The sequence below is a fragment of the Cricetulus griseus genome, chromosome 8, assembly GCF_003668045.3.
Source record: "Cricetulus griseus strain 17A/GY chromosome 8, alternate assembly CriGri-PICRH-1.0, whole genome shotgun sequence".
In the NCBI taxonomy this organism is placed as follows: domain Eukaryota; kingdom Metazoa; phylum Chordata; class Mammalia; order Rodentia; family Cricetidae; genus Cricetulus; species Cricetulus griseus.
The window spans coordinates 12,091,689-12,117,520 of NC_048601.1; the positions used below are offsets into that span (position 1 = coordinate 12,091,689).

General features: G+C 44.7%; 1 protein-coding gene across 2 annotated transcripts; it reads left to right on the forward strand.

Annotated features, from left to right (window-relative positions):
- Erp27 (endoplasmic reticulum protein 27) lies at positions 1–18,044 on the forward strand. Of its 2 annotated transcripts, XM_027429917.2 has the most exons (7): positions 1–94; positions 279–379; positions 2,381–2,518; positions 11,478–11,594; positions 14,848–14,973; positions 16,935–17,132; positions 17,548–18,044. In XM_027429917.2, the coding sequence occupies exons 1-7, from the start codon at positions 1–3 to the stop codon at positions 17,596–17,598; spliced, it is 825 nt and encodes a 274-aa protein (XP_027285718.1). In that variant the 3' UTR covers positions 17,599–18,044. The 2 variants fall into 2 exon arrangements, with proteins under 2 accessions (XP_027285718.1, XP_035304687.1); XM_035448796.1 differs by lacking the exons at positions 1–94; positions 279–379 and adding an exon at positions 1,478–1,858.
- The last annotated feature ends 7,788 nt before the right edge of the window (positions 18,045–25,832 follow it).

Sequence of the window (25,832 nt, forward strand, 5' to 3'; positions counted from 1 at the left end):
ATGGAAATCTCCAGGTCCGCATGCCTAGTCCTTTCATTTATCCTCATGTGTGGGCTGGTCCCAGAAGTCATGGCAGATGCTGAAGAAACCTCAGGTAAAAAAAAAAAAAAAAAAAATGTGGGGGCTGGGCAGTTGGGTTGCCATAAGGAAGCATGTCAAAGCCGAAAAGAGGGGAATATGAAAATATTCTGGGTATTTTCATTCAAACCTGGGAAACTTCCCAGGAGTCTCTGAGTAAAGATGTACGTTGCCCAGCATCTCCACTCCTCTTACTGCAGGCGGTCTCGGCACTACCCAGGAACCCATATGGCTCCCAGACATCCCAGCTACAGAGGAATTCATCAGTGCTGCTGAAGTGGCCATCATAGGTTTCTTCCAGGTTTGTGCGTACATTCTACCTGCTGTACCTGTGGTCAGGCATGTTCTGCCTTAGGGTAGCCGTGACAGTGGCCTGCTGGGCTAGTGACATTGATTTGAAAGCAAGAATGCTCAGACTGCTTTCAGCTTGTCATCTGAGACCCCTTCATTTCAAAACAGTCTGCTCTCCACATCAGGTCTCCTTGGACCTACTTCAGGGTCTCTGAGTCTCGTGGCTGCGTCTCCTCATCTATGGACACTTGGAAGGGAGTGGGTGTCTGCAGGAAGTTAGCCTCCATCACACCCCACCGCTGTCCTAAATAGCCATGATGTCCCACCAATAGCAGAAACGAATGCAGAAGCACATTTTAAACTTGTTTTTTATTGAGTATCTCTGATAAGGTCTCATAACTCAGGCTGGCCTGGAATGCTCTATGTAGCCCAAGCTTCCCTCAAACCCACAGTCCTCCTGCCTCAGCCTCCTGAAGAGTGAGATAATGGGAAAATGCCATAATGGGACTAGCCAAAAAGATAGGCTAAAATCATCCTTTATGACCTGGGAACACCTTTCACAGGCTGTGTTAGACCAAATGGGTAGACCCTCATTGATCTTTGTTACCCTCTCTGAACACTGAGGACCGTCAGGTGGTCACTGATATCTTCCATATTGGCTGTTGGGTAATGCAGACAGCCATAAACAGGAAGGTTTCATTCCAGCCTTCCTTGCCTCCTTTCTTTCCCTCTCTCTCTTTTCTCTCTCCCCTTTCTCCCCTCCCTTCCTCTTCCTTCCTCCCCCCTCTCTCTCTGTCTCTCTGTCTCTGTCTCTCTCTGTCTCTGTCTCTGTCTGTCTCTCCTCTCTCTCTCTCTCTCTCTCTCTCTCTCTCTCTCTCTCTCTCTCTCTCTCCTGGCAATCCTCACAGCTATAACCCAGCCCCTATTCTCTTACTTCAGACCTTCTTCTATTCTTCCATTCCCTGATTGCAATTTACAGTCACCCTATCCAATCTGTGTATAAAACTGGAAATAGCTGTGATGGGTGTCAATGGGAGAGGAAATCGGGTTTGGTGGTGGAAGTCTGAGCTGCAGAAAGCGAAGAGAGAACTGGAAGGATGCACTAACGTAAACAGCCACCAGATGCCGCCATTGGGTCCTTGAGTAATTCTATTCAAAAGCTCAGTTTACAAACCAGCGAGCCAGTGGACAAATATCCACTGCTTCTATTCTAAAAGAATAACCTCCTCCTTTCAAAAGAGCACGTCGCCAGCTCTGTTTTGTTGATCCCAGATACAAGACTAGCATTCTTCCCTTCTCCTTGCACACGCCCTTTAGCTCAGTGAGATGCAGGGAAAATAGGCGGACTGCCTGGAGCATCTGCGGACAAACATCCTAACTCAGCACCACGGAAGACCGTGCCAGTGTCTGGAAGGACAGCCGCCATCGCTGATGAGTGGCTTCCTATCTCCCTAAGTGCAGGCATGCGGTGCCATAGATGCATAGACCAGTAAGTTCCTTCCGGCACAGACTGAAGGATCCTCAGCCCCCTGCACATTTCCAGTGACCATGCTAAGCACCCGTTTTCTTATTGTTGCATCATCCTGTCCCTCTGAAAATTGTTCCCAAAACATTTGCCTCCCTAGGTGTATGAGTAGCTGTATACCCAACCTTCACAGACCTCTGGACGCCAAGGCTTCTGTCAGCTACAAGTAGAATTCAGGCTGTATCATAAGGCCACATAAAAAACACAGGTTTAGACACAATTTTCATAATAACTTATAAACTCATACAGCCTGGGGAACTCAAAGATACCACTGCAAGTATAGCTGCATGTGTAAGGATAATGTTTGTTTTACTAGGCTAAATCAAAACTTCTGGCATGAGCATATTTTTCTTCCATGTCTCTGGTCTCAAAAAATGATCTGTGAGTCTCTCTCTCTCTCTCTCTCTCTCTCTCTCTCTCTCTCTCTCTCTCTTCCTCCCTCCCTCTCTGTCTATTTTGTTGTTGTTTGTTTGTTTTTGTTTTTAGGATTTAGAAATACCGATAGTGCCCATATTCCGCAGCACGGCTCAACAGTTCCGAGACATACCATTCGGAATCAGCAACAGTTCTGCGGTTCTGAGCCACTACAACGTCACCAGAAACAGCATCTGCCTCTTCCGACTGGTAAGCTGGGTGGGCAGCTCCACGCTTCTCCCAGGTTTTCCTTATGTCTTTAACACTATTGCTGTTGCCAAGTTGAGGGACATTGCTGACAAGGAGGTGCTGGGCTGAGGTTTACAGAGAAGGGAAATGGAGAGCCAAGATGTGGGATTAAGGGAACTGCCAGGTGCCTCACCAGGCAGAGAGGGTGAGTGAGCCACCTAGTGTCTATTCCCTTCAGTTCTTACCTCTATAAAATAAAAGGTCTGGCCATATTATCTGTAAGGTCATGTTAAGCACTGAAGTTACACACACACACACACACACACACACACACACACACGTGGGAGTGGCAGACAGAGAAAAAACAGGAGTTTTATGCTATATAACTCTGTGTGTGTGTGTGTGTGTGTGTGTGTGTGTGTGTGTGTGTGTGTGTGTACGCACATGTGGAGAGGTTCTCATGTAACTCAGAATGGCCACTTGATACAGAGATAACGATAGCCTTAAACTTCTGGTCCTCCACTTCAGAAATACTGAGATTACAGGCGCAGGCACACACTATCATACCCTATTTATGCAGTGCATGGGGAATCAAACCCAGAGCTTCGTGGATACCAGGCAGGCATGCTACCAACTGAAGGACATGCCTCGCCCTACAATCTTATAATTGGATATGTTGAGAAGCTGGCCCATGTTTATCAAATATTTTATTAGACAACTCGTGTATAAGGTAGTGATAGCAGCGTAATATACTCTGTTCTCATAGAACTTAAAATGTAGCAAAAACTATAACCAATATCCTAATAGAAAACATCACTATAAAGCTGGAAGATGTGGTGCACACCCTTAATCCCGGCGCTAGGGAGGCAAAGACAGGAAGGCCTCTGTGAGTTAGAGACCAGCCTGGTCTACACAGTGAGTCTAGGACAGCCAGAGCTACGTAATGAAATCTGCCTCAAAAGAAGAAAAAATAAATTAGAAAGCATCACTATGGGTAAAGTGTTATGGGAATGAAAATAGTATGGGAATTTAGAAAAATAATACACAGGGACAATTAAATGTGAAGTATATGTTAAAGTTGGGCATTCTAATGGAGACTCATGACCAAAGGAGGAAAACTGAATACAGTTAGGAGTCAATGATGCCAACTTGATTGGATCCCAAGGTCCATGTTACAGGAAAAGGAACATAAGACACGGAAGCTTTATTCGAACGTATTTGTGCTAAAACCACAGTGCTGGTATCCTGGGTTTGTACGTACTTTGTTTGGCACCAGAAAGCTCCCCAAAGCCTTTGGGTCAGGAGAGTAATTCGGATTGAAATAAGATTTAGCAAGATTATTTTGGAAACAAAGAATACGACGGATTGTTAGGCAGAGATGTGAGAAGCAGGAGCTCTTGCTAGCTCAGCAAAATAGACTGTGTGAAACTTATCAAGAGTCTACAGGGGATGGAGAGGGGCCCAGAGGTTAAGAGCGCTGGATGCTCTTGCGGAGGACCAAGGTTTGATTCCCAGCAACCGTTTGGCAGCTCTCAACACCAGTTCCAGGGTATCTGACTCCTTCTTCTCACCTCCACAGACACCAGGCACACGTGGGGAGCATATACGTGTAGCAAAAATAACCACACACATTGAGTTTTTAAAGAGATAGAGAGGGGCTGTGCTGGAGGAGGAACAGCAACTGAAATGAAAGAAGCGGTGATCTGCCAAGCTTGGGGATGCAGCCCTGTGATCCCGGCACTCGGGAGTCTGAGGCAGGAGGACCAGGAGTTCAAAGCCAGCTCCCCCCCCCCAAAAAAAAGTGCCGAGCAGACCTGACAGTAGTGTGAACGCTGCTTACAATGTACCCTTTATAAAGCCCTGTTGGTGGCTCTTCTAAGACCCTTCCTTGGCAGCTGTTTTATGTTGGCCGCGAGTGACAGCCCTACTGGGAGCAAAGCCTTGGGACATTGGTGGACAAACTTTATGTGCCATGCCAGAAAAGAAACAGGCTGGTTTTGTGCCACTGGCAGGGCTGGGAAAGGTTGGAGCTTTTACAGGGCAGCTGTTACATAAACACGGTTTCTCGGCTACATTTTCAAAGTTTGGTACATATCTTAATAGGATTATTGTTCAGGAGTTCAGAATAAATTTAATAAAGAAAAGCTGGGACCATTTTACTTTATTTTAGGAATCTCAAGCCTATTGAAAACCTTATGGGACCTTCTTTCAACTTAGATCCACATTTTATTGTCTGCAGTTTCCACAATTTGTTTATTTTTGTGTCTGTCTGTCCATCTGCCTATATGTGTCTCTGTGTGTAGGACTGGGTCTGTGTGTATCTAATCTGTGATAAGCACTATTATAATTCTCACAAAATATTAGAAAAGAATATTATTCCTGCCGGGCAGTGGTGGCTCACACCTTTAATTCCAGCACTCGGGAGGCAGAGGCAGGCAGATCTCTGTGAGTTAGAGGTCAACCTGGTCTACAAAGTCAGTTCTGGGACAGCCAGAGCTGTTACATGGAGAAACCCTGTCTTGAAAAATCCAAAAAAGAAAAGAACCAGAAAATTCTTCCTGAATTTTCAGCAAGAAAAATAAAGTTGTAGTAGATGGAAGCAACTCCCCAGAGTTTCACAGCTGTCAAGTGCTGCCTGGTGCCATGCTCAGCGCCTCTTCCGGCTGCACTACAATAGCTGTCTAAGGCACTAAAGGAAATTCTTTTTAAAACTAATTTGATGGCTCTTTTACATTTACACATGCATTTCTGTGTGTCTGTATGTATTTGTATGTCCTCTTGGGTGTAGCAGAGTCCAGAAGGAGGGTGTCAGATCTGCTGGAGCTGGAGATACAGGCAGTTACGAACCTCCTGTTGTAAGTGCTGAGATCTGAATTCAGGTCCTCTGCAAGAGCCCCATGCATTCTTAACGACTGAGGCATTTCTCCAGCCCCCAAAGAAAATGTCTGTCTTTATCCTAGGTTGTATTTATTTAATGTTCCTCATTCTGAAGTCTACATCTCAAAAACTTTATCTCAAACCACTTCCCTAAGCCCCTGGTATTAATTAAACAAAACCCAGGATTATATCTCAGGATTTAATCTAGAATCTAATATAGGATCTAGATAGTACAGAGTTTGGTAGCAAAATTTCAGAATTTAGAGTTACTTTGTTTGTAACAGTAAGAATATATTTGAAGATAAGATGAAATAATAAGTAAACATACACGGACTCATTATCATTGAGGCAGCAAGAGCTGTGTTTGTGGACTATTGGGGTTTCTATTGCTGTGATGAAATACCATGAGCAAAAGTAACTTGGGGAAGAAAGGGTTTGTTTCTTCTTATAATTCTGAGGTTACCCTCTGTCCCTGGGAGAAGTCAGGGCAGGCTCAAGGCAGGAGCCTGGAGGCAGGAGCTGAAGCAAAGGCCATAGTAGAATGATGCTTGCTGGCTTGTTCTGCTTGGCTTTCTCAGCCTGCTTTCTTATGTAACTCATAAAGCCTGAGGAGGCACCACCTACAGGGGGCTGGGCCCTCCCATATCAATCATTAATGCCTAACCATCTTGCCTATAGGCCAATCTTAAGGAGTCATCTTTCCAATTGACTCTAACTTGTGTCAAGTTGACAGACACTAGCCAGCATAATTGACTCCTTGTCAACTTGACACATCAACTGTTGCCTTTGTTTCCTGTCTGTCCTCAAAGTCTCATATTAATATCACAACATAAAGCATAAATAGCTTTAAAAGACCCAGTCTTTAAAATTACAAATACCTCCAAAGTTTAGTCTCTTTAAAATATCCAGTCTTTTTAAAAGTTCAAAATCTCTGCAGAATGACCAAAGTCCCTCTAAACTCCAAAGTCTATGGGCTCCTATAAATACTACTACTACTACTACTACTACTACTACTACTAATAATAATAATAATAATAATAATAATAAATTTTAGAAGTTAAATATTTTCTTACTCCAAGAGGTAAGAACCAGGGTACAGCCACAACCAAATCAAAGCAAAACCAAACTTGCACAATATCAGTAGCTCACTATCCAGTATCTGGGTTCCAGGGGTCTTGGGAAGCTCTATTTCACTCAGGCTCTGCCGGTCATAGCACACATAGCTTGTCCAAGAGGCTAAAACTGGCTCCGATCCACACCTGCCACTGTACTTGGCAGTCACCACACAGTCCTGGCATCTCTTATATGCTGGGATCTTCACTGCAGCTGAGACTGAATCTTCACCAACTGCCTCTGTGGTGGTTCGAATAAAAATGGCCCCTATAGGCCCACAGGGAGTGGCGCTATTCGGAGGTGTGACCTTCGTGGAAGAAGTGTGTCACTGGGGGTGATCTTTAAGGCCTCAGATGCTCAACCCACACCCATTGTGGCATTCTCTTTCTGCTGGATGTAGAACTCTCAACCCTGTCTGCCAGCACACCGCCATGCTTCTTGCCATGACGATAATGGACCAAACCTCTGAAACTGTAAGCCTGCCCCAATTAAATGTTTTACTTTGTAAGAGTTACCATGATCATGGTGTCTCTTCACAGCAATAAAACTCTACCTATACAGCCTTTCCTGGCCTCTCTTCAGGAACGTTAACCTTGTCCCACGTTGCCAAGCCCCAGTTGCTCTCCATGCCATCTCCATGCTACCCAACATGTTGCCGGTTTGGGTAGCACTTTACAAAATACCAAGTTCAGCAGCCAACATGAGATTCAGTCTTGGCCCCTCTGACCCACAGTCTCCGTGTGATGATTCTGTGTGATGTGAAGCACGCCCCTGAGGAAGTACTTCCAGGAGATTTCGCCCCAATGATGCTGGTCTCTTCTTGACCACAGCTGACTCCAGCACCAGTTGACCAGCTGTACATATTCTCGATAGAGTCTTTGAGGAACTTTCAAACCTGTCTTGAAATGTTACAAGCCAGGCCTCTCACTCACATCTGCATTGTTCTCGGTATTCTTTTCCAACTTCCCACAAGATAGCTTACAAAGCTCTGAACACTCAGTGGCTTTTTCCCCACCCAAAGTTTCAAAAATCCTTCACAACTCTTCCCATAAGGACAGAGTTATATCTGTCACAGCAATAGTCCACTCTGGTACCGATAGGTGTCTTAGAGTTTCCGTGGTTTCGATAAAGACCATTACCAACCACAGTCTGAGGAGGAAAGCGTTTTGTTTGGCTTAAGTCTCAGTATTACTGAGGGAAGACAAGGCAGGAACTTAAGGCAGGAACCAGAAACAGAGAGCAGCTAGAACAAGCCAGCAAGCAGCATTCCTCCATAGTCTCCAATCCAGTTCCGACCTCCAGGTTCCTGTCTTGGTTTCCCTTGACCACAGACTGACTAGTAAGCCAAATAAACTCCTTCCCTCCCAGGCTGCTTTTAGCTACAGTCTTTACCACAGCAACAGAAAGCAAAAAAGGGCAGGAACTAGTGGGGGCTGCCTTACAGTGAGATTCCTAGGAAGCACTTCAGCAAAGTTTGGGGAAAAATTAGAAGTTGCATGTGAGGCTCCCAAGGACTCAGCCTGCCTGAGAGTGTAATGTCATGGAGACCCTGTGTTTCTGTATCAACCCTATACAGATCTAAGCTTCACAGGAATCCAATCTCTGGACTTAACAAACCATAAGACTGCCCTATTATTCGAATCTTTGCATGACTTTGGATTTTCTTATTCACATCTATTTTAAGAAATAAAGTTAGCCCAACTCTGACCTAAGGGAATATAAGAGAAACATGGTGAGTCATTCTTGACCCCTTGAACTGTTCTTTTTGAATGCTTAGTATGAAATCTACCTTACTAGACATGGGGGTCAGAAGAAATGACTGCAAAAGTAAACTAATAAATGAAAGAAGTAATGTATATCAAAGTATCAAAAGACTTCTGTAAAGTATGTATGTCAATGGGCGTGGTGGTGCACACCTATAATCCAGCCCCTCAGCAGACTGACAGGAGGAACTGGAGTTAAATTTGGCTAGGCAGCAAATTTAAAGCCATACTGGGCTATAGAAGACAATGTCTCAAAACAAACAGAAGGCAGCTGAGCAGCACATTTATATATTATATATGTGTATATAGATATATAAAATCAGAGACATGAAGGAATTCTTTAACAAATCATTTCTCAGTACCACAGAAGTTACTTTATAGATGGGCTGTCATAAAATATTATAGCTGTAGTATAATTAAGATGAACGGGGCATGGTGGCACCTGGAATTCCAGTACTGGGGAGATGGTGCAAGTATGATCAGGAGTTCAGATTCATCTCTGGCTGCAGAGAAAACCAATAACGAGCCTCACTCCATGAAACCCTGTCTGAAATAAATAAAACAAGGAAGAACATAAATAAACTAAGATGAGTTTTAATGCATTTTCTGAAGTGATTGTAAGAGCGCTCACAGGAATGCAAAGAATTACCCTCGCAGCAAAGAGTAGAACATGCTGGGGTCTCCGCAAGTGCACAGTGTCAAAAAAAAAAAAAAAAAAAAAAAGGTCACTGGAGGTCATAGCCCTTCCGCTTTCGGAGTCTCTGTCCTGTCCCGGGGGAGGATAACTTAAGTAAAATTCCTTCCAAACACTCGCAAAATAGATGTTTTAAAAAATGTTCTCAAAGTCTTATTCTAGGACAGAGCTTTCTCTCCAGAGCCTTATGCAAATGATCCGCTTGGTGGAAGGCACACTTCCTGTTCAAGTGTTGCCTCCAGGAACCCTACACGCGGATGCTCCTGTGTTTATTAGTTTGGGAAATAATGAACTAATCGGGTATGTTTTCTTGGGAGAACTGGAGAGCCTGCAGGAGAGGGGGCGGTTTACTGAAGCGCTCCCACTGCCCAGGGCAGGAACTTTATCCCTGCCGCACACCCTTTGTCCTTTGCATTCCTGAGTCCATAAATCCACCTGGAGTTCTTGGCGCTTCCAGTGCTCCAGTTCTGGGAAACCTGAGGAACTGCCTGGAAACCAGGCAGGAGGGCGGGGCCTCCTGGCCCAAGGCTGCTGGCCCAGCTGCACACAGGAGCCAGGCCTCTATGTCCTAGAAAAATAATCTTCAAGCATTTGGACATATTCAGTATTAAGAGGGCTTTGATTATGATGATGATTTGAGTGGTTGCAATAGCAAAGTCCTAAGTGTGAGATTGTGCCAGCTGGCAAGCCCGCCTTAAGCAGCAGAGATTAAGAGAACAGCTCTCTCTCCCTCTCCTTGCCTTCCTCCCTTCCTCCCTTCCTCCCTCCCTCTTTCCCTTCCTCTCTCTTGTGTGTGTGTGTGTGTGTGTGTCTGTCTGTCTGTCTCTGTAAATATGTCCATGTGTCTGTGCCTGTGTTTGGATATGTGTCCAGGAGAACAGGTGCTGGCAGAGTCCAGAGGGCCCCGATACTCTTGGAGCTGCCTTGAACTCCAGGCAAACCTCCTCCCTGATCTTCCTGAAAGACCCTCAGATTGAGGAATCTCCAACCTGGATGGTCACCCAAGAACTCAATATCTAGTCCAGTTGAAGCAAACTGCACAAGGCTTTATTGCAGCTGTTTAACGAGCTAACCCCATGTTAGCTCCGGCCTTTCATCCATCCACCATGGCGGATGGCTAGGAAAGACAACGAAAAGCCACTGCATAGAGATCTTGTAGGGCAGCTTAAGGGGAGTGTCTAGGGGTACACACAGGCTCAGGATTAGTGTGGCTCCAGGCTTGGAGGGTTTGCCCTGTATTGATTGGTCAACTGGTTGCTACGGCCCATAGGCACCCCCAGGATGGTTGCTGTGCTCTACATGTCATTGTTGTGCACTTGTCCGTAAAGCACACAGAGAGCCGTAAAGCATAGCACCACCAGCTAACTTCTGATTGGTTCCTTGCCACGAGGCAGGCGTCTGACCTCCTAGTGACCAAGGCAAGGTCAGGCAAGCACGTGCTAGGCTGTTATGGCTGCTGAAAGGGGGAGCTGGTCCCTTCATTCCTAAGTGCTGGGATTAAAGACATGAACTACCATAGCAGCCTTTGACTTATTCTTTACTGGTTTGGTAGGACTATTGCGAATATAAAGCTGAACAAGTTCCACGGAGACTTTTTCTATTGTTCATACATGTTTTTCTCAACGCTCCTCACTAGCATTTTGGATTTTAACACAACTGTGTGTACCAAGTGGCTCCACCCACCCACCTCTCATCCATGTCAGACTCTGTGCAGCAGAGGTACCTGGAGTTTCTGCTCCTCCTGCCTCTCCTTCCAAAATGCTGAGGTTACAGCAATCAACATGTCTATCTCATGTAGTGCTGGAGATGAGGTCTGGGGCTTCCTGCAACAGGGGAAAGTCTTCTACATCTCCAACCCCAATTCTGTGTGTTTGTTGCTGGGAATTAAACCTAGGAATTCACATGCTAAGCAAGCAAGCACTCTTCCACTCAGTCAGTACTTCATGTTTTACAATATCCACTGGTTTGGATGGGTTTTGCCCCCTAAAACTCTAATTTAGAAGTACGTTTTCTATATTTTGGCATTTATTATTTCATAAGTTTAATCTGCTTTAGACAATCTTTTAAGTTGCTTTTTTTAAAATCTTTTAAATCTTTGTGCATAGGTTCTAATGTTCAACTGGGAGATGTAACTGCCAACTAATATTAGATTCTGGTAACTTAAAAGCTACGTAATACATAATGGCAGTCTTTAAAGGGATCAATAAAGCTTGGGCAACTTCCCAACCAAAGAGGGAGAAAAAGGAATATTGGGAAACTAAATGAAAAGTAAGCCAGAGGTTAAGAAAATGGAATTCAGAACAGCTGTACTGATGGAAAATGCATAATTCAATATATCAGTGATTGTATTACATAAAAATAGCCCTTAAGAGACAAGTAGAGAAAAGTGTCCCAAGGGTAGGAAACTCCCCTCCTGTCTTTGGAGCTGTGCTCAGTGCCTGTCACAGCCTTATAGTCAATTCCCATTTGCCAATGATCTCAAAGATGCTGCAGGTCACTCTGCCCTTCATTGTGTCTTGTTTCCCTCCCCCAGGTTGACAATGAACAACTGCACTTGGATGCTGAAGACATTGAAAACTTAGATGCCTCCAAGTTGAGCCGTTTCATTCAGATGCACAGCCTCCGCTGGGTGACAGAGTACAGCCCTCTGGTAAACACTGATCCCTGTGATCAGTCCTCTTTGTTCCTGTGTCATGGGGGTTCCTTGCCCCCACAGCAGAGATGTTCTCTCCACTGTTAGTAACTGTCCCTCACTGAACACCTGCCATGTTAATATCCTTGTTAACGCTTTAAGACTGATGGGTTCATCCCTCTCTATTCAACAGAGAGAGAAACAGACACAGCAAAGCTAAATGACCTATAACACAACTCACAAGAAAAAAGCCCAAAACACTTCTTAAAGTACCTGGATCAAAACCTTGGAATCTGGAGTCTGGCTATGTGAGTGTGCTCTGTGAAGGCCATGGGCTCGAAGGCAGTCGCTAAATCACTTTTCTCAAGGGATGACCAAAAAGGCTGTTTTTATTCATTGCTTTTCTTGTTGCTGCTAAAAAGGCAACTTCAGGGAGGAAGGGCTTGCTTTGGCTCACAGTTTGAGAGGACACAGTCCATCAGGGTGAGGAGGTTTGTAGGCAGGAACGTGACACAGCTGGTCACAGTGCATCCATAGCCAAGAAGCAGAGCGATGGAAACTGGCCCTTAGATCACTTTCTCCCTATTTTTCTTTTCATTTTAGCCAGTCCTGAAGCTCTTTGTTTTGTTCTACCCATCTTCATGGTGACTCTTCTCTCTTCAAACCCCTCTGGAAATGCCCTCACAGATACGACCGGAAGTCTGTCTCCTAGATGGCTCTAAATCCAACCAAGTTGCTGGTCAAGAGAAACCATCGTAGCTTTCTTTACCTAGAGGTTCAATGTTGTTTCTGCTGTGTTGACGGGAACTGTCTGTGGACTCAGAAAAGATGGTCTAGTATTTCCTGTGCACATGACCCTGGTGTCATAGTATCCTAGATGCAGGGCAAGGACAAATCTTCCTCTTAGGCCTGGCCCAGTTCTCATCTTACAGAATAGCTTTGTGTCCTTTTGAAATGTCACATTATTAGGGACAGTAAATCATATCAAGAGAAAGTCAGGAAAGATCTCTTTAGAGAAGCATATTTAATTCTTATTAGGATCTCTCACATCTCAGAAGTAACCCCTCTCACTTGGAGAGCTGCCCCCTCAACAACTACTATTTTCTGTCCATGCTGGTACAAATATTTGTACTAGAAAGACTGGGCAGAAAGTCACCGCCATGCCCTGGTCCTGCACGTGTATCTAATGTACACATTCTGTGTGTCTTTGCTGCACAAACCAGGCTGTGTCTGTTGAGATCAAAACAGCCACTTCCGTGCTCCCATCCCTTCCTTCTGTAAAGGTAGCTCTGCCTTCTGACTCCTAAGCTCTCATCTCTCCAACCTTCCCAAGAGTTCCCTCTGCTTCACAAGAGTGGATGCCACTCTGAATTTAAGTAGCATGAATCTGTTACTATAACTACAAAGACTGCTATAACTGTTACTCTTTTGTTGAGAGCACATAGGTGAGAGAGAGTAGAAAGGAAGCTGAGAGGAAACAGAGCGGGGAAACAGAGAGAGGGGAACAGAGAGCATAAATGGGCAGGGGCCTATCTTTTAAAGGGGTCCTCTGTTTCTGCGTGCAGTCTTAGTTCCCATGGAACCTTGGGCTGACCAGGGTATTGCCTGTTCCACCATGTGGCAGGCCAGCATAATGCCTGAACCTTTCAATAACAAGAATCAATTATTTGCTACCCCGTGTCCCTAATGTAACCTAAACCTGTTGTCAAAGTCCAAGACAAAGTCTTTAGGAAATACTTCATCTGGCCACACTTGCCTCGCCTGTGGTCCCTCTGTGACCAGCTGCACTAGAAAAGCTCACACAGTTCCTAGGAGTCAGCCAGTGGACACGGAGTGGCTGGGTGTTTCTGGACATCTGGGTCTCTGGACAGATTGCAGGCTTTTGCCAGGTTGACATCATCTGCAGGCTCTGCCAGTGCTGAAGAGCTAGTCAGAAGGTTCACTCCTGTGGCCAGCAACTTGTTCTTGCTGTTGCCATATAAATCTGTCCTTAGGGCTGCTGTTGCTGTAGAAATCTATCCTTAGGGTTACTGTTGCTGTATAAATCCATCCTTGGGGTTACTATTGCCATATAAATCTATCCTCAGGGCTCCTGTTGCTATATAAACCCATCCTTAGGGTTACTGTTGCCATACAAATCCATCCTTAGGGTTACTATTGCCATATAAACCCATCCTTAGGGCTTTTGTTGCCATATAAATCTGTCCTTAGGGCTGCTGTTGCTATATAAATCCATCCTTAGGCTTACTGTTGCCATACAAATCCATCCTTGAGGTTACTATTGCCATATAAATCTATCCTTAGGGCTTCTATTACCACTGTATAAATCCATCCTTGGGGCTCCTGTGGCCATACAAATCCTTCCTTAGGGCTCCCTGACATCCCCATACTGGGCTGGCTGTCCCCAGAGTAAAGGATGTAACAAACATTTATAGAGTTTATGGCTTAACCTTGACCTTTCCATCAAGTCTACAGTGTCCTCTTAGCTACTCCATTTGGTTGGTTAGTGAAGAGCAGCTGCCTGAAAGCCAGGTGGCTGTACTTAATTTTAAGCTGTTTTTTCATTATTTCTAACTCTGGGCATGTTGTCTGTCTGTTGAGTGGTATGTTCACCACATGCATGCAGGGGCTTGTAGAAGCCAGGAGAGGGCGTCAAATCTCCCTGAAGCTGTAATTAACGACAGCTGAGAGTTTCCCAGCATGGGGGCTGGGAGCTGAACTTTGGACCTGTGCAAGGACAGTACATGATCTTTGCCCCTAAGCTGTCCCTCCAGCCCCCAGATGATTGTACTTTTTTAAAAAGGATATTTAATAAATGTTATGTATATGTGCATTGCTTGAGTAAATGTATGGGCACCGCATGTGTGCCTGAGCCAGAGGATGCCAGGGTATCAGATCCTCTGGATCTGGAGTTCCAGGCAGTTGTCAGCCACCATGTGGGTGCTGCGAACCAAACCATTGTCCTCTACAGCAAAGATTAATGTGCTCTTAACCCCTCAGACATCTCTCCAATATCCAGTTGATTTTACTTGTTAAAAATATTTGTATCTATTATTTGATAATTCTATACATGTATACAATGCATTTTGATCACATTCAAAGTTGTGAAATTGTTAATAGCCATTTTAGAGACTATTTGCGCCTGTGTTATTCTGTTCATTGCACTGGCATTTCTCTGTCTCTGTGTATCCGTGTCTCTGTTTCTCTCTCCCTCCCTCCTGCTCCTTCCCCCTCTTCTTATCCTTCTTCTATGATACATTTAATTTCCCAGATTGCAGCTGGCTTATTTAACACCATGGTTCAGACTCACCTTCTCCTGATAATGAACAAGACTTCCCCGGAGTATGAAAAGAGCCTGCAGCAATACCGGGAGGCAGCTAAGCTCTTCCAGGGACAGGTAAGTTGGGAATGGACACCACCGCAGGAAGCCGAGGCTGGGGAAAAGGGAAATTGTATGGTTTCAAGGGTAAGAAGTAAGTCATGGGAGGTAAGAAGTGAAATTTTTTGAAGCTAAAGACTTTATATTCTAATATTAAGACCCAAGTGATCAGTCTTCCAGCTGTGGCCATGTGGTTGGTTGTTTCACACTGATATGTGGGGAGACAGTTAAGTATAAAAATGCTGAGACCACATCCTCTAGTTGGAATCTAGTTACTCACTATAACCTCCAAATCTATCTACTCACTATAACCTCTGTCCTAGCTGACAGAGAGCAGATATTACTTCTTATGTGAGTACCTACAGAGCACCAGGTGCCTACTTCAAGTGCACCATGGTCCTTTCTCTTCCTCCCACCCTCCTGGGTGCAGTTCGGCTTGACATCTCTGAAACAGCCATCATCATCTACCCCTGCATGGCAGAACCCAAACGGAAGCCTTGCTAATGAAAGCCATCACATAAGCTGTCTTCGGGAAGACGGGTCCCTGACATGGGGAGCATTGAGTGTTCCTGAACACAGACAATCCTCTGCTCAGAAGACCACAAGGATTTCTACCTTGGGTAGACCTGACTTAAGAAACAGCCCCCACCCCCGCCTGCCTGAGTTAGGGCCCAAATGATTACACAGAAACTTGTATTAGGTTCAAAGCTGCTTGGCCAATGACTAGGATTCCTCATCTGTTAGCTCTGTCTTAATTATCATAAATCTATATATTTTATAAGACTTATCATATTGGACGCCTTATTGGCTTCCCTCCTTGTCGGTGGATCACATTGTGCTGCTGGAGCAGGAGCAGAGGGGAAAAGAGGATACTTCCTGTTTCTTCTTCTTTAAATATGAGTCTCCTTGCTATGTCACTTCCTGCCTGGATCACCACTTTTCTACTACATTTCCCAGAATCCTCTTTGACTCCTAGTCCCATCTAACTTGCTGTCTCATTGGCCAAACAGTATTTTATTCAATAATCAATAAGATAAACATACAAAGAAGTACATTCCTCATCACGAAACTTCACTCTCTGCCTTTAATCACCAGGCTAGACTTTCTTGATTAGGGAATCATCAACGTGTCTTCAAAGTCCAAATTCTTTTTTTTAAAGCTTGTTTTTAGTTTCAGTCGGAGCAAGGCGGTGAATAAGGATGAGAGTCAGAGAGACTATAAAAGAGTGTCGTATCTCCTAAAGCTGGAGTTTCAGGGGCTTGTGAACTACCTGGTATGATGTGCTCAGAGCTAAACCTGGGTCCTCTGCTAGAGTGGTACACACCCTTAACCTCTGAGCCATCTCTCTAGTCCCAAATTACAATTTTTTCATCGTTTGTTTTAGTTTGGTTTCTCTAGACAGGGTTTCTCTGTGTAACAGCCCTGGCTGCACTGGAACTCACTTTGTAGACTAGGCTGGCCTCAAACTCACAGAGAGCCACCTGCCTCTGTCTCCCAAGTGCTGGGATTAAAGGCATGCACCACTATGCAAAGCCAAAAATGTATGGCCCAGGCTGGCCTTGAACTCATGATCCTCCTGCCTCCTCCTCCTTCAGCAAATCGAACTGGAATGCACCACCACAAATGGCCAAAATTCTTTTAGCTAAATTTGACTAAAGGTATAAAATACCAAAGCAACAAAAATAAATGTCAAATTCATTTAATTTTATCAAGATGTGTTGGGGGGGTCTTATGTAGCCCAGGGTAGCCTCAAACTTGCTGACTTGCTGATATCAAATGTGGCTTTGAAACCCTGGTCCTCCTACCTCTGCCTCCCAAGGGCTGGGATTACATGCTCCATCATGCCAGGCTTTAACTTAGACTAAAATTACGTGATACAAACCATAAATTCAATCTGTATAGTGACAGTAGCAATTACTAGATGTCTCTGTCCCCAGGCTCTCAGCTGGACCTTTTCTTTAACCTCTCTCTAACTACAGATCCTCTTTGTTCTGGTGGACAGCGGCAAGGGGGGGAACCGAAAGGTGATATCCTATTTCCAACTAAAGGAGTCTCAGCTGCCGGCTCTGGCCATTTATGAAAGTGTGAATGACAAGTGGGACACACTGCCCATCACAGAAGTCACAGTGGAGAAAGTCCAAGGCTTCTGCGATGGCTTCCTAAAGGGGACACTGCTGGTGAGTGTGGGGCACTTGTTGCTCTTCTCTGGGTGCATTTCATTTCAAAGCAGGGTGACTCTGAGCAGATAGTTCATGGGACAATCATTTGCAAAGGGTTTGTCTATGCAAACTCAATTTGGGATTTCTCCAGTTTCTGTTCAGGGACTGTTGTGAGGTTACTTAAATCCTATATAAAGAGCTCATGCATGAGGTTTGGTGTGCCTCATGTCAGGTACTCTGGTGTGAAGCCAGCTTGGGGTACATTTTAAGTTTAAGTCCAACCAGAGCTGCACAGTGAGACCTTTAAAAAAAAAAAAAAAAAGATTAACACTAACACTAGAAGAGTTGAGCAGTTCAAAGTGAAGGTGGATTTAAGGTTTTTCAGGAGTAGTTAAATCTGCACTCTAAGTTCAGCATCACTGTGTTTTTTCAGAGAGATCACGATGTGGAAGGAGATGCAGAGGCGCGGAAGGAGGAGCTCTGAGCTCTCCCTGGTACAGCTGCTGACTGCGATGGATGTGCCCCTTCTGTATTGGATAAAAAGAGGCAGTTCCCATCTCCCCCCAGTGAACACCGGTGTTCTAGCATGGGGCGGGAGGTCACCAGGCTTCCTTTGTGTCTTTGCCATCTCCCTTCCTTGCCTCCTTTGTTTTCAACTTCCCGTCCTCTCCTTCACACAGCCCCGCCTCTTACTGTGAGCAAGTTCTGAGGAGACAGAGGCCTGGGAGACTCTATGAAGGAAAAGCGTTCCTAGAGAGAGGCTGTTCTGATGTGTCACTGACATTGACTCGGTACCCTGAGCATGGCTTACACAGCAGTTCCTTTTCCTTTGGGGTCATCCAAGGATAGAGACCTCACCCTCCTCCATAAGCACACATCTTTCCCTGACTTGGGGCCAAGAACAAAAACATGTTTTGGGTTTTTTTTTTTCCCCCTCCAAAAGTTAAACGATGTCTCCAAGTTTCTAGTGATTGCAGCTCCCCGTGTAAATCAGCAACCCACGAAATAAATAAAATCCAACCCCGTTAAAAGAAGAGTGACATCTCTCTGCAGCCAAACCCTTTGGAGGGAACCCAGCTGCCCAGCTCAGCGGTACATGCCGCACCCTCCAGGGCTCTGTTTCCTTTTAGGTCACGACCCACTGCTGTGTTGTTCGCTGTGTGGGTGGGATGAGTGGTTGGACCTGACCATCCTCCGTGAGGATTGATACAAATGTGGCAAAGGAACCAGGGAGTCAATTAGGTAAAAGGTTAGGGAGAGACAGAAGCGGGGATAGGCATTTGGTGCCAGGGCATGCTGGGGCTAACCACAGTTTCTGCCAGTAAGGTGTACTGGATGCAGGGGCGGGGGGCGGGGGCACGACACAGAGAAGTTTGACTATGGGTCGCTGGCCACAGGCTGTTACTGTCAACACACAGATTCTGCACTGTCGCAGTCTTCCCGCCCCCTCCAGGCCCTTGGCTCTAAAGAAAAGTGTCTAAGTGCTGAAGAGCTGAAAAACCACAGCTGAACAGAAGGACGGTTCCAAGCGAGAGACAAGGAGTAAAAGGGTTGCTTGTTCCTTTCTGTGGTCTAACCTCATGGCCCCTGGGCGTGGTCAGTGGCTGGAAAGGAGACTGTGAAAGCAACTCTTGCAGTGACACAAGAACCAGGAGCTTGAGGGGTCATCAGGTCCACCCCAGGACCACACAGGAGCACAAAACCGGCTCATCCCAGAATGCTTCCTTGACAGTGACATTTCCACTCCGGAATTCTTTCTGATGGATGATCCCTACTGGGTGACATTTCTCAGCCCCTTGGGATGTCTTTTCTTGCAACTCTGAAAATTCTAACACTGCCTTGTCACCATCCCCTGAGGTAGTGGTTCTCAACCTTCCAAATGCTGCCACCCTTTAGTAGAATTTCTCACGTTGTGGTGACCACCAACCATAAAATTATTTTCATTGCTACTTCATAACTGTAATCTTGTTATTGTTAGGAATCATAATGTAAACATCTGATTGCAGGATATCTGCTATGTAACCCCTGTGAAAGGGTCATTCCACACTGTCAATGGGGTCATGACTCACAGGTTGAGAACCACTGTCTTAAATGCAGGTACAGCTCCATGCTTTGTTTTTGTTGTTGTTGTTGTTGTTGTTTTTTCCTTTTGGTGTTATTAGGAATTGAACTTGGGGCCTTGTGCATGGTAGGTGGATGCTCTATCACTTAGCCACACCCTCAGGAGATCTCCTGGTTACTTTAAAGCCCATTTACATGGTCTTCAGTCCCCCCCTACAATCTAACCTTTTATCATTTTCATTTCCAATGTATTTATCACTTAGTCATTCTCATTCTTCCCTTTTGCCTCAACTTTCCCTATTTCTTGCTTAAAATGGTAGTACATCAAGCTTTAGTAAAGCTCCAGAATTATATATAATAATGGGCTGGTTTTAGCATTTTTATCCTAGCATACCCTCCCTCACGCACTGATAGCCAACACAGACCTCAGAGATACTAACAAAGCAGCAGTTTATTTTGCTGGTTGATGGTATTTTGTAGCAATTTAGTCACAAATCATCTTGTGTGCTTATGTTTGTGTATTTGTAGCGTTCAACTGTATTATTCCTTATCAGCTCATGGCTCTTCAAAACTGCCAGGAATTCTCCATGTCTTTATCAGTGCTGATCCTATTCTTTGTAACTTTGAGGACTCAAGAACAGAGGATGGAATTCCTTTAGAGAGAAGAGATTTGGGGCTTTGTGTGTGTTTACTTGAGGCCTCTGTGTAAAATGAGTTCTTAATTGGTCTAAGTAATAAAAACCCTGAGTCAGATACAGAGGAAAATGCCGAGATCCAAGAGAAGGAGGAGCAAACCACAGCCAGGCACGCCCTTCCTCCTTAGTGTCTCTGCAGACAAGAGTGAGTTCCTGTTTGTGTCCACTTCCAACCTCTCCCCACCCAGCCATCTCCTTCCTGTGTGTCTGTACAGACCTCCAGACCTCTATGGCTAGCTAGTGGCAAGCTCCATTCTCTGACCTTCAGACAGGCTTTATTTGTACAAGCAAGATATCACCACACCTCTGTGGTTTCCTCCCTGTTTAAACAGTTGGCCTCAAACACAAGACCTTCCTGCCTCTGCCTCCCAAGTGCTGGGATTACAAGTGTGTGAAACCAAAGACGGCAAAAGAACAGATTTCTGTTGACAAAAGCTGGGGCCTACTCTAACTTCTGCCATTTCTAGATGTTTCCTTGACTTTGGTTAACCATTGCCTAAGACTCCACATTCATTCCCTGAGACTGTGCCCTTGCTGGAACATCTAGAGACATCTCCGATGTCTTGTGCCATGGATTCATTATTAGCTCTCACTGGTAAAACCTCAGCCTTCCTTTGAGGTGGGAAATGTGCTGTGACCCCATCTAGGAAGATATTAGAAGATCAGGAAGACTATGATGGGAGCCTACACACAGGCAAAACAGAGCATGATTGACAAGTTCCGATTTGACTTCTTCTGGACTTTGGGAGAACCATTTTTTTTTTTTTTTTTTTTTTGTCCCCGAAGGTTAATTTAAAGCTCGTTGAGGATGATATAATAGTTTACATGGGATGTTTTGGGATTTCAGGGTGATGATACACACAAAGGAAAGTCTAAAGACCTTGACACCACATTCCTTCCCTATTTCATGTCATTTCTCCAATTGTCACAACTTACGAAAACAGAAAGGCCTCCATTCCTGACTTCCTTAAATGAATGAGGCTTCCTAGTGAAAAATTCTGGAGATAACTGTCTTTAACTCACTTTCATTGTTACTCAGCATAGTGAGGACACCAGATCAGAAAACAATTGCCAGTGTTAAAATTACTGGTTATGCAGAAATTGCAAGAAATAAGAGGTCACTATGCCATGGGGGAGGGTATAAAGAGAAGCACTTCCGGCATTTAGACGGTAGTATGAGCAACAGGGATGTGTGGGCAAAAGCGTCACAGTGGTTTCCATGAGGAAGAATTGGCTAGGAAGTGGCAGGTAAGAAGCTAGTTGAATGGTATGCCCAGGATCACAGGCATAGGGGCTGTCCTTAGTTGCTTAGGTCTTGGCTCTGGGGTGAGTAGGACAACAGGATGGAGTAAAATCCCACCAGGAAGTTAGAATGGGTAAAGACTCTGTCTGATTTCATTTGTATCTGAAATATGAGTAGCAGGTGACTTGTTTGATATCTGTAGGAATTGGTGAGCGCTGGTGCCCTTGAATTCCATGATCCCAGAAGTCATCCATCTTCTTAGACAAACAAAGAGCTTCAGTAGGAGTTGATTTTTTGAAGCAAAGACAATAGCTGCTCCCTCAAGGAGGACAGGACACCAGACAGGACACCTGCCATGCAGCCAAGTGCCTCTAACTCTCTAGTGTTGGAATAGAGAGACCTCATAAGTTGAGGAAAAACTCATACTAAACTCATACTAATCATGCACATTATTGTGGAATTCCCTGAAAACTGAGAAGATATTTCTAGGATCCAGAGGGAAAAAATGGTTTTCCAAGCATGATACTTTTTAAAGCAAAACAATAGTTTTTTGTAGGTGCATGAGTTCAAACTCAGCAACCCTGGAATCCACAGGTAACTCTGCATTAGGCAAGGTTCTCTAGAGTAACAGAACTTCTAGAATGAATAGATAGATAGATAGATAGATAGATGTATAGATATGAGAATTATTAGAATCACTTACAGGGTATGGATCAACCAATCCGATATTGGCAGGCTATGAATGGAAAGTCCAACAATCTAGAAGTTGCTCAGTCTACAAGGCTGGATGTCTCAGCTGGTCTTCAGTAGACACTGGAATCTTGAAGAAGTAAGCCCTAATGCCAGTGAAGAAATGGACTTGCTAGCAAGGGCAAGAGCAAGCAGTCAAAAATCTTCCTTCCAAGCCCTTACACAGCAGATGTGGCCCAAATTAAAGGTATGTCTTCCCACTTGAAGATTCAAATAAAAGGTGTGTGCCTTCCCTGCTTGAGATCTGGATCATTGGTGACTTCCTACCTCAAAGGTCCGGACTAGAAGTTGATTTACCCATTTCAAATCAAGCAGAATCTCTTTCAAGTGTGCCTTCCATTTCTGGATGTAGTCCAGTTGACAATCCAGGACAGCCATCACACTCTCCAGAGAGAAGACCAGGTTACAACAACAGGGCATTATAAAGGGCTTAGGAGAAACTGTGTGACACATTATCCAATGCTCAGATGAGGCCATAACAAGCAGGTTAAATTTAAATCTCATTCCTCTTGGTCTCTCTGCCCACTGAGGTTCCTGGGAAAGGCAGATTTTCTAGAGCCAGTGAGGTCTCAGAAGTCAAAGCGTCATCTTTATAAATTATCCAATCATGAATTTGCCATACAGCCCTCTCCCAGCTCACGTAATTGTGTCCTGCCCCAAAGGAAGACTGTGTTTGTTAAACCTGTGTTAATACAGATGTTTGGGGCAGGTGAAGGGTAGAAAGGGTGTTGTGCAGTATGAGAAAGCATCATTTATTCATATGATCAATCATTCATTTAAATACTTATTAACTAGCTATGAAAATGCCAAGCAGGGTTGCCTCCTGAAAGGATGTGAGAAAGCTTGACTTTGGACGAAGAGCCATTGAACAGAGAACACAGAAGCTATTGGACTGTGTCTGGGCCATAGGCAGAGCCAGAGCAATGAGAAGAGGTACACTGTGGAGAACAACTAACAGGAAGTGGGCTAGGGCCCAAGAAGTCTGCAGGGATGGAGGAGGAAGAACCACAATGAAAATTCGACCAGAAAAGGGAAAAGGTTCCTCATGGACAAATCGTATTTCACAATATTTGAAGACAATCCTGTTTATTCCACCTTTCCAAAAATACCAGTTCTCTTAAGAAAAAAAATAATAAAGCAGGAGGTGGAATGGGCCTGACCCCTGGTTCCTCACTGAATAGACTTTGCATGGAGAGAGGGAAACTTGGGGAGCATGAAAAGGTTGGGGCTTAGCCCCAGATCTTTAAGGATCTGAAACCCTGAAAAAAAAGGAACCATAGGAAAAAAATCAAAGAAATAAATGATTTTTAAAAGCATATATACAAACATGAAAGATTTAGTGCCATTCAAATTGTTTCTGAGAGAAATCATTTCCTATTATGGAACCAGAGCTCAGTATTATTGTGAACTTGACCCTGAAAAGGTTGATTCATGATGGGAAGGCGTGGGCTAGAAAAGAGCAAGGCAGGGTCAGGCTACTTCTGTAGGATATAAAAAGTCATGTGAAAGCTGCGTGTTCATATTTAACTCTCCAAATAATTACTCAAGTCTTCGTGACAGCATTCAGTTTCTACAATAGACCCACTGGTCTTGATATGGCAACACAGTACTAGCCTGGGTTCAAGGAAGCAAGAATATATTTGACATAATTCAAGCTGTGGTGAAGTAAGAATTTTAAAAATAAGAAACAGGTTGTACTTACAGCTCATATTGCCCAGGGAGAAGGTTCAGAGACTAAGTTCCCTTGCAGGAAGTTCACTGGGGAAAGCTCTTGGGAGTTGTACTGAGACGGAAGGAGGAAGATATAACAGTGTCTGGGACTGTCCCGTGGGGAGCTTTATGCTCTGATGTCCTGTAGAACTGTCCCAAGTTGAAGAACGGGGACCAGGTCTGCTTACCCCAATACTGAACATCACAGGTAGATGCTATGCAACTCCTGAAGACAGGAAGGATTTATTTAATATTTTCAAAGAATGTAGAATACCTCATTGACTGTGGTAGAAGGAAAACATGTCTCTGTTATCGTCATAGAAGGGACTAGAGTAGGGCTAGGGATGTAGCCTAACCAGTAGAGTCCATGTCTAACCCTTAGCCCTGGGTCTGATCACCAGCACCACGTAACTCAGGCACGGTGGCTCACCCCTGTAAGCTCTACACTCGGGAGGTAGAGGCAGAAGAATCAGAAGTTCAAGGTCATCCACATCTGTCTAAGAAATTCCAGGCCCATCTAGGACCCAGGAGACACCACGAGACCATGTCCTCAAAAGCAAACAAACAGGAAAGAACCAGAGCAAACTTCAAATGGCACAATGAGGATTTCCACTCACCCCTTCATTGAGCTTTTATCGGCCAGCTACCACAAGGTAGAGACAAATGAGGGAGGGAATGGATGAAATCCCAGACAGCATCACCATGGCTTCACTCCCTTCTCTCCTGATCTTCTGAATTTTGAGGTATGCTCTGAATTTCTACTGTACTTAACAGGCAGTCATATACTTTCATAATGACAACAAATAACAAAAAGAAAAGAGGAATTACAAGTTAGCAAGCACTGGTGCTAGCTTGGGCTGTCGACAGACCATGATGTTAATTTATGCCAACTAAATATCTTAAAGTCTCCTAAAATTTGTTAAATATCCTTTCCCAGGGTATCAAGAGTTGCCAGAAACCACTTCCTGAATCCATTTCCCACCCCTCGCCCTTCTCAAATGTCACCCTTCCTACGGACAGATACCCAACTGGGGGCCCATTCTTTGCTCCTTCCTCCTAAAAACTCAACAGCCTCTGCCTCTTCTCCCTTCCGTCTCCTTTCCCTAGGACATAGTGCTAATCCCACTGGGTGAGAAGAAGACCGCCACCACTATTTTTGAGCCAAACTTGAAGCAAGCTTTAGTAAGCACTGGCCAGGTCCATACCCATGATTCCCAAAGGACGACTGAAAAGAATGTTCATCGGGTGCTTACAAAGGCAAAACCCACGAGGCTATCTACTTCCCGCCTCCGTCCAATGGGGACAAACATACAATACATCCTGATGTACTTCCTGCTACATACCTCCCGCCTACATGTGATCAAGTACATCCTGTACAGTTGGGGCAACCAACCTTGTTTACAGAAGTGAAAACACGTGACTCGTGACTCGTTATCTTACATGAACAACACCCCCAGCACTCTAGGAAGGTATCTGTCCTTGGGCAAGTGTGGCTTACCCACTTGGTTAGAGGCATTTTTGTTTCATAAATCTCTTAAGCCGCAGTAATTAAAACATAAAACATAACTTTAGCCCTCACAGTAGCCCCAGGTGGTTACAGGCAGCAAAGTTTCCGGTAAGTTAAGAGACAATGTCATAACTGAGCACAGAGGAGAGTACATAGGAATGGAAGTCTCTGAGAGGAGATAAATACACACTGAACAGTACATTAAAGGTTCTGGCTTTTCCTGCCATGTCTACGGCCATTGGAGTCGTATTGGTTCCAAAGAGATTACCTGAGTGATGGGTGTGTCCTCCACTCTCCCACACATTGGCAAGAACATCTTGGTGACAATGAGAATTTGATATGACTCCTCTCTTAGATTGACTTCATCCTGTTTACCTCCCATACTTTCTGTGATCCCCACTAACCACACAGCAGAAGCTGGAGCAGGAAGAGGCCGTCAGTCAACCGTGGAGGTGGGAGGTGTTTGTGGGAGGGCAGAGTGGTTTGTGGTAAGGTACTTACATGATTGTGAAATGCAAGAACTGCCAGAGGTGTTGCTGATTTACAGAGTGGGGGTCAGGAATTGCTGCTCTCACTGATCCAGCTGTTAACTGGTGGGGGGAGGCATGAGTAAGGCTCCGTCTGGACAGAACTGAGCCAGCCAGGCCACGCACTGATATGCTCATTATGTTCATTTACTAAAGCTGTCTTTGAGAGCTGTCACAGGGTTATAGCTCTCCACTTCCACCTTTCATTTCTAATTTGTCAAATGA